The 9,073-nt window shown below is 35.4% G+C and overlaps 1 protein-coding gene and 1 non-coding gene across 2 annotated transcripts; one reads left to right on the top strand and one right to left on the bottom strand.

The window, feature by feature from the left end:
• Positions 1 to 5,231: 5,231 nt before the first annotated feature.
• TRNAL-UAA (transfer RNA leucine (anticodon UAA)) lies at positions 5,232 to 5,315 on the bottom strand. Its single transcript has one exon. It is a non-coding gene; the product is annotated as a tRNA-Leu (tRNA).
• Positions 5,316 to 5,364: 49 nt separating this feature from the next.
• Positions 5,365 to 8,827, top strand: LOC130748150 (splicing factor U2af small subunit B-like). The gene is made up of 5 exons (XM_057601310.1): positions 5,365 to 5,789; positions 5,878 to 5,959; positions 6,783 to 6,909; positions 7,012 to 7,453; positions 7,578 to 8,827. The coding sequence occupies exons 1-4, from the start codon at positions 5,466 to 5,468 to the stop codon at positions 7,433 to 7,435; spliced, it is 957 nt and encodes a 318-aa protein (XP_057457293.1). The 5' UTR covers positions 5,365 to 5,465; the 3' UTR covers positions 7,436 to 7,453; positions 7,578 to 8,827.
• The last annotated feature ends 246 nt before the right edge of the window (positions 8,828 to 9,073 follow it).

The following is a 9,073-nucleotide window of genomic DNA, read 5'->3' on the forward strand; positions in this document are numbered from 1 at the left end:
GTCATTGCATTTCGGATAAAATCAGAAACCGAACGTCAATTTTCAAATCAACTACAAAATTTCTTGTAGAGACATTTAGTTTAGTTGGATTGAAAAATGACTTTTTATTTCTCATATTGTAAGAAATGCAATTGCTGAATTAGGAAGATTAGTCATTTACCAAGTTTGTTCTAGACTTCGTATGAACTTATGTCTGTGACGGTAAAATGATAAAAAATTATACAATTTGTTCAATACAAGCTATATATACTAGCTACTTGAGTCTAAGACTCTATTATTCACTAACCACTAGATTAGCTAACTTCTTAACAACAATACATACAAAACCTAGGATTATAAAACCTACTGTTTAATAGCTAAAAGTTAGTCAGTTTATTAAGGAAATTTAATCGTAATTTAATGTTATTCGATATTTCCATCTAATAATTTTGTCCTTTTATTAGAGACTCTTTTTCATTGATATTCAAATCGTATATACAAAGTTGAATCTATTTGTTTCTCATTGGTTTGCAGTTCATTTTAAATTGATTTTTAAGTTTGGCTTCTTTTTTTAGCGGGACTAAGCCGAGATGATGAAACTCTTCAGCCAATTATCTATATGGCGAAGTAAGAAAATTTAATTTGAAAGTAAAATGTTTTATCCTCATTTGTTTTTCTTATCTTGACTTTAACATGACTCGTGGAAGATGTAGCTAAAATGCATAAAGTCTCCCCATTGCTTATCTTGCTTTTGCTTGTTATACTAAATGCTAGAGCACCTTTTGTTTAACATTCCTATTATTAAATAAATTTCTGAAAACCTAACTGTTGTGTTTTGATTGCCTCTTATTTAATAAATTTATGGACCAAACCTTGTCATTCTCAATGATGATGATGAAAAAAAGACCTTCTTGACCATTTTCAAGCTTATAAGAATATGAGCAATAATCATGGGAAGGGAATTTGCATGGCAGCTTGATTGAATCAGCATATCCCACGTATGAACAATCTTTGCTTATTGACTCGCACTGCTAGGTGACAACCCATCGAGCCCAACTGATCATCTAAAGCACGAATGAAGAATGTCTACAGTCACCTTCAATTTATGTCTAGTGAGCCAAATTCTGCTTGTAAATGCATGTCTTTTGTCCGAACTTGTACTATTAGAGGAACCTTGCCTTCACTCATCACAATAGTGTGCCAAGATTGATACATGTGAATTACAAATCAAAATTAGATGATATAATATAGAGATGGTCACTAGCAAGTGTACATCAGCATTATGAACTACAACATACCCATTGAACTTGGGGCATACCCAACAGAAAATCTTTAATTTGAGACTGAATTTGGTGTAATTAATACTCTGAACAATCTTTCCTTCATTACCAATAAATGAAATTCCTAGTAATATATTTTCATTTGTTTTAATTTTTTAAAAGACAGATGAACAGAAGTTAAAATATTGAGAAGCCAAATAAAAGAGGGAAAAATGTAACCTACTTTAGCATTTTGCAATAGATTCTATACAAGCTTTTGAGTCGTCCAGTAATGACATGATAAGATATGCCTTCATCTTGAAGGGCTTGCTCTAATCTCTCTATTGCAAAAGCAATCATTTCATCATCATGGGAATCAACAAGCTTTGATGAAAGCTCCTCATGTTTGATTGGATAGAGAGGCTTAAAACATAAATTTTCAAATTGTTCCTTCCAACTAGATAAAGCGATCGGCTAAAGGTGCGAAAAATCTCCAAAGTCTCCTTGGCAAACCTTTGTTCCTTGGCCAATAGTAACGCATGAGGTGTCATCATGTTATGTAGTCGATCTGCCAATTTAATGATGACAACTCTTGCATCTGCCATGGCAAAGAACATTGTATGCTAGCGATCTACTTCAAATGACTTTATAGTTGTATTATTTTCCTAGTTAGCTTGAATATGTATTGTCATTGCCAACATAATATCAATAACTACAAATATCAAGCTTTTAGGGCTTCAAAACAAAGATACATGTGCAATCTAATGACAAATAGATATTTGTGCAATCCTTGCACATGCTAGACAAATATATATTTTACCAATGTTAAGAGGCTAAAGGTTGGTTGGTTATTGGGTATGGGCTAAGAGGCTGACTTTTTAAAAACTATTTTGGTCGGTTCGGTTGGGCTACAACCTAGATTGAAACCAACCGCCCAACTATATAATCATAAGTTAGAAAAACATCATCAGACGTGTCATGCCAAAGCAACAACTACTGTGGAATTGGCACCAATCACATCCAGCAGCAGAAAAATTTCCACAGAATGTTGGAAATAGGGATCTCACTAGCTCACATCTACAGAAAATAAAGGACTCATCTATAAATTTGAACGAAACAAACTATCAATGATCAAACCCACCATATCCACAAATCACAAACACATAGTTCTATTCACCTGTCCTCTGTAAGCTTTCTCTACTTCACAAAAGACCTTAATAACGAACACTTCACAAAAGATCTTGTGCCTTAACTGAGCACCCAACAACAACATGATAGCACAATGCACATTTGGAGATACACTTTTTATTTACCTCGCCGGATAGAGGTAACTCAATGAAAACAATACGAGAGTTGAGATGTGCATGACCTCGATGGTAAATCTGCAAAAATGTTTCCATTTTTTATTCTAATATGCTTCATAACCTGACGTTGTTGAACAATAAATTTCATTGAAATTCAGGACATTATTTGGAAACAGTAATAGAAAAAGTGTCAATTGGAGTGTCACTTACAGCGGTTGTAGACACATGTCATTCGAGATTCTTTTTCAGGGAAGCTACAAATAAGCAAGACCTGCAATAACATCTTGAGGGTCATTCGCAACGATTGGAGATGGCGACTTCTACTATAATCTACTAAAACCAGTATTAAGGAGGTCAAGGAAGCATCGAACCTAGATGTTTATGAAAGAATAACAGACCCTAGGAAAGCCTTTTATCATCAGATGCCACAGAAAAAAACATGCTTCTTCTGCCCTGACGATAAGGAGGAAGCTTAATATGTGAACTCTTATGCACTAAACATTTGAATAGGAGTTTTTGCTACAAAACAATTACTTAGGATTTTCAAGATTTTAATACATATTTATAGCTTCTTTCATTTTACATTTATCTGTCTAGATTTGAAATTGCACATGCCCTAGACTAAATAGCTCCTGTCATTAGATTGCACAAATATCTAGCTGTCTAGCATGAGCAAGGATTACACAAATATCTAGGTAACAAAAATTATACATGTAGAGAAAATAAAATTAAGGATAGAAGTAGCGCAAATGTCATAAACATTCGTATTTATATTTTTTAGAATACCTAAGAATTTTCTGGAAGTATTTGTTATTGTTCCTATGCTAGCAACTTGTCCGTGCGGTATACTCACTTTGACCTTGATCTTTATCATAGAATGATTTTTTGTTAAGTTTTCCTCTCGATCAATCGTTCAGTCTTTCACAGAATATATAGTTGTGACGTGTGACTTCCTAGCAACTAAACCTTTTATAATGTCGTATATATTTTTACATAAGACAAGTTATTTATTACATTTTTTTAGGTATGTACGTATGTAAGCCTTAAAACAATATTTTGTATGCGGTATTGCCTTTGTTGCAGATGTTTGGGACATCAATATTATTGTTTTCTTTTTCATATAGAATTGATCCATGTAGACAACTTTTTTGTGGTTACATGAGTTTCTGAGTCTGCCATCATGGATTGGGTTATTGGCTTACATTCTCATTCTTTAAAATGCAATTGGACAAACTAGCATAGAAGAAGTGTAGACTACATTCAGATCAAATTGCTTTGGTTTTTTCTTGATTTCAAATAATTTACAACCAAGACTGAATAAATTTTATCTGAAGAAAATGTCTATCTATTCGAATTGATAATGGCTGAGATTGAATTGCAATAGTGATTTGGTTCAAACTTTGGACACCCAAATGCAATCTATCATATTTATGCATCAATTTTGTATTCATATACTTGAAAATCTACTATGTCATAATGCGTTCTCATACCTCGTTTGACTTATATATTATTACGATTTTGTTTCCTATAAGAACCGCAGGCGATACCATTGTAAACTTAGAATGCTTTAAATAATCACAATTCTTATAATTTTACACGCTAGAATGCATTATCAGGCATAGAAGGGACGGTGCATCCATTGTTGAAATGTTGATATTCATTTATAGTTGATATGGTTTGTTGTTAATTGGCCGAACTCAGTTATCAATTTGTGTGTGCTACTACTATTTCGTATTTAAATCGTTATTTCACGAATCTAATTATGAAGTTTTTTTGCGTAATTTCCTAACATCTAGTAGCATATATGCGAGTTTAATGACAGCTTTATAAAAATAAGCTTATAACTTACCTGTAAACTATTTTCAACTTATTTTCATTAGTTGGTTGAATGAATTTATATATAAACAGTTTCATCTACCTCAAGATTAGCTAAGCATTTGCGATCCACACATCCCATATTATATGGTTAATTTACATGATGGTGTCTGCTTTGGGTTTATTGTCTCTGGAGGTCATTTTGGTTCGTTATCCATAGTCTGATTTTTTCTTTAGACATTCTTTTTGTGCATCATCTTGTTGTAACCTCTTGTAGTATTTTGGGTGGTTGGTGGGCTAGGCCTTTTTGTTTTTTTTTTTTTGAGATTTTTGTCTCCTTCTTTTTGCTAGGTTTACCTCCCCATTTCTCCCTTATGTTATGGTGTTTGGCCCTTTCTGATGATATACAACATTTTATGCTTTCTAAAAAAAAGTTATATAAACTATTTTGAGTTTATTTCAATAAACTTATTAAATTAATAAATGAATAAGTCTTATGCAGCAAACAATTATTGTTGACCCACTTGATCAAATTGTTTATATATAAACTCACCTTAATTAATCTTGGATGGACCAATGTTTACTAGCTGTTATTTTTCCGTCGTAGGACTAAAATTAAACTCGCTTACAAAATTATGAACTATTTTTTGTTTTGTTTGAGACCATGTGTCCTCCTTCAAAGACAATCATGTTCGAGCCGGGAACATCTACATCATGGTGGGCTGACTCTTCCAGCGGAAGTTTTTTCATCCACAAGACTCGGACCCGAGACCATGCTTAAGGGGAATCAAGCATGTACCACTTGAATCAACCACTCATTAGTAATTATGAACTAATTTGACTATTAACCCAAATAACAAAAAATAGAATTTTATGCTGGCTGTGGGGTTCGAACCCACGCGGACCTGAGTCCAGAAGATCTTAAGTCTCCCCCCTTAGACCACTCGGGCAAACCAGCTTCTTATTAAAGTTAAATCAAATAATTATACTCTTTTAATAAAACTCTTTTTTTGGTAGAATAGAACCCATCTAGAAATCAAGCTTGACTTCATTCTTCACATTACAAAATCCCAAACCCTAATTCCCAAATCCACAGAAATCGATTCCAATGGCGGAGCACTTGGCATCAATCTTCGGCACAGAGAAAGACAGAGTGAATTGCCCATTCTACTTCAAGATCGGAGCATGCAGACATGGCGATCGCTGCTCCAGGCTCCACACCAAACCCAGCATCAGCCCCACCATTCTCCTCTCCAACATGTACCAACGCCCTGACATGATCACTCCCGGCGTCGACGTTCACGGCCAACCCATCGACCCTCGCAGGATCCAGGACCACTTTGAAGAATTCTATGAGGATTTGTTTGAAGAGTTGTCTAAGTATGGTGATATTGAAAGCCTCAATGTGTGTGATAACCTCGCTGATCACATGGTTTGTTGCTGCTTGGTACCCTGCAGAATTTCTTTCAGTTTGTTATTTGGATTTTTGATTGAGATTTTGTCTTGTTTTTTGTTTTCAGGTTGGTAATGTGTACGTTCAGTTTAGAGAGGAAGAACATGCTGGTAATGCTGTTAGGAATCTCACTGGAAGGTTTTATGCTGGTCAGTTACTTGTTTCTATGCTGTTTTTGTTTTCTTTATGGTGAACTGGTTTGATTACTGAATAGTTTGTGATAATCTAAATGCTAGTTGTTAGATTGTATGTTTGCCAATATAGGTTAGGGTTTCTGATTACCCCCAATTGCTTGCAATTGTTTTCTGTGTGAAGTTTGAACATCAACTTCTCTTTCAACTGTTTTTATAATTGATGATATTGATAACTGAATATTAATAATTGTTACTGAATAGTTTATGATAATCAAAATGCTAATTGTTAGATTGTGTGTTAGTGAATATAGTATAGGGTTTCTGATTACCCCCAATTGTTTGCAATTGTTTGCTTTGTGAAGTTTGAACATCAACTTCGCTTTCAACTGTTTTGTAATTGATGATGATAATCGAATAATAGCATTTCTGTGTGTGTGTGTTAGCCAATGAATGTAAGTGTAGATTATTTTATAAATATAGATGGGTATAGGGTTGATGGTTACCCAATTGTGTGTCTTTGTCGTCTGAGTTTCCATTCTTTGTGAAGTATGAACATCAGCTCATCTGTTTCTGTTGTTTCCCATGCTTGCAATTGTTTGCTTTGTGAAGTTTAAACATCAAAATCTCTTTCAACTGATTTATAATTGATGTTGACGATAACCACATAATAATAATTGTGTGTGTGTTGGCAAACGAATGTAGATGTAGATTACTTTATAGATATAGACGGGTATAGGGTTGATGGTTACCCGATTTTGTGTCTTTGTCGTCTGAGTTTCCATTCTTTGTGAAGTATGAACATCAGCTCAGCTGTTTTTGTTGTTTCCCATGCTTTTAGGTCGTCCAATTATTGTTGACTTCTCTCCGGTGACGGATTTTCGGGAGGCTACTTGCAGGCAGTATGAGGAGAATACTTGCAACCGTGGTGGTTATTGCAACTTCATGCACTTGAAAAGAATTAGCAGGTAGTATTTTAACGTTGTCCATTAGTTTTTTTTTTCTTTCTTGTTCATTTGGTTGTGGGGTTGAATTAATGGCTCATATTTTTTAATGTGTGCTGTGTCCAGGGAATTGAGGCGCCAGTTGTTTGGGAAGTCTCATGGAAGGCACAGCAGGAGCCGGAGCAGGAGCCCATACAGGCATCGGAGCCATGAGGATCGGTCTCATCGCAGTCATAGCAGTAAGTATGATGACAGAGACTATTATCGTGAGATTCGTAGCAGGAGACGCAAGAGCACAAGTCCTGAGCGTAGGAGGGGACGGAGTCGCAGTCGGGAAAGGAGGAATCGTACTCCAGTCAGGGATCCCAGTGAGGAGAGACGAGCCAGAATTGAGCAGTGGAACAGGGAGAGGGAAGAGCAAGGTTCTGCAAGTAAGGCTAATACTGAGCAAACCAACAATGGTGACAGTGGGCACATGCAGAATTCTAGCACATATGATGGGCTTCAGCAACAAGAGCAGCAACAGCAACCTCCTCAGGAGGGATATTGATCTTTTCATGTTATTATGGTTTGTATTCTCTCCCCTTTTGTTTTAATTGCATATTCCTATAGTCCTAGCAAGGGAAGAGGCTATTTTAGCACAGATCACCCACAGAATAAATACAGCTTACCTCCCATTTTCCAATGTGCAGGTGCAGGTGCACTGTCTGTGATATGGAATGTGTTAAACTCCCTTCCCCTTTTTTTTGACTTCTAGGATTTTTCCATTTTGTTTTTCATGCATGATGTGTGATTGTATGTAAATGCTTGTCCCATTTTATGCAGGGTTCTAAATATTTCTTTACTTTTAACCATGTTTTCTACACTGATCTTTCATAGGCTAACTGTATGATGTATTGGTGAAAAATGTGTTTGAAATACTTAGCTGCTGAGCACTTTCTTCTTTTCACTGTATGTATAAAATTAATCTGAAAATAATGTGAAAATGTTAATTTTTCATGTCTCATGCCGATCCTTCAAATTTTTAGCTATCCTGTAGCCAAGAATTTTTTGTTTTTTTCTTCAAAGCTGTTCATCTTTACTGTCTTTCCTGTTGAGTTTTTCAAATGTGGTGTCAATTTCTTTGCATTTCAATGTCTTTCACTAATTGCAGTATAGCCTCAGCCCTCAAGGCATTCTGGCTATGTAGTCCTAAAAAAACAGCCTTGTCATTCACGGCTAGATGCCCGGAATTCAATGTATACTTTTTGTTATCTTTACATCTTTCTGTACGAAGAACGGGTGTCCCTTCTTAACTGTCTATTTATGCCTGAAACAAGGGTTTCACCTTTTCTCAACTGACTATTTATGAGCATCTAATAGATCATGCATGCATGCTACAGTGGTTGGTTTGCAGTTAGTGCATGTATGTATTTTTTTACACTCAGGGACCCTGATCAAAGTTTTACATGAAGACTAACAAACGACCAATTTCAACAGTTCTATAAGGGGTTTTTGTTCTATATGAGCTCTTCTTTTTAACTCTATTGGAATTGGAAATAGCATTATCTTACGTTTTCAGTTTTGCAGGTTCAGGTATTCCTGCTTCTAAGATTGAGTCCTTGAGTTAATTGCAGTTTACCGTGGAATTTGTGTACAGGTTTCTGCGTATGCACTGGGAGGATATTTTATTGCATCTTTCAGGTATATTTTGGAGAGCTTCTTAAGCACTATCGGCTGGCAAGTAATCGTGTTAGGGTTTTCTCCTGATTGCAGGCTGAGGAAGATGGGCTAACTTTGTTATTTTTCCTTTGCTTATTAGGATGCTTTATTGATGTAAGTTTTAGATGTCTATTGTGGAGACTGGGATTTGAAATCTATACTTTTATGTCGTGCTTGTAAAATTGTTACTGAGGTTGTAGGCTTTTGTTTGAAAATTGATGTTATTCATGCTTTTAGATCATTCTCTCTATCCTCTGGAATTAATTTTGAAACTAGGAAGCTACTTGGTGTGTGTTTGGTTTCAAATCTGGAGAGGCCAAACGCGGATTCAGAAATTTAAAAGCAACTATTTCTTGCTTTTGAAAACGTGGGTCCGGCCAAATGTATATCCTCAATGAGTTTTCCAAACATGCCCTTACAGTGTAGCTTCTCTATAGTTGATTCAGGCTTTATGAAGGAAAATATTTCATAAAGGATAACAACATTA

The sequence above is a fragment of the Lotus japonicus genome, chromosome 3 (genome assembly GCF_012489685.1).
Source record: "Lotus japonicus ecotype B-129 chromosome 3, LjGifu_v1.2".
In the NCBI taxonomy this organism is placed as follows: domain Eukaryota; kingdom Viridiplantae; phylum Streptophyta; class Magnoliopsida; order Fabales; family Fabaceae; genus Lotus; species Lotus japonicus.

Bases quoted from the DNA above. Each gene is read 5' to 3' on its own strand.
- LOC130748150 (XM_057601310.1), top strand. From the start codon at position 5,466: ATGGCGGAGCACTTGGCATCAATCTTCGGCACAGAGAAAGACAGAGTG. The intron at 5,790-5,877 runs GTTTGTTGCTGC...TTTTGTTTTCAG, and splicing joins ATAACCTCGCTGATCACATG to GTTGGTAATGTGTACGTTCA. The intron at 6,910-7,011 runs GTAGTATTTTAA...TGCTGTGTCCAG, and splicing joins CACTTGAAAAGAATTAGCAG to GGAATTGAGGCGCCAGTTGT.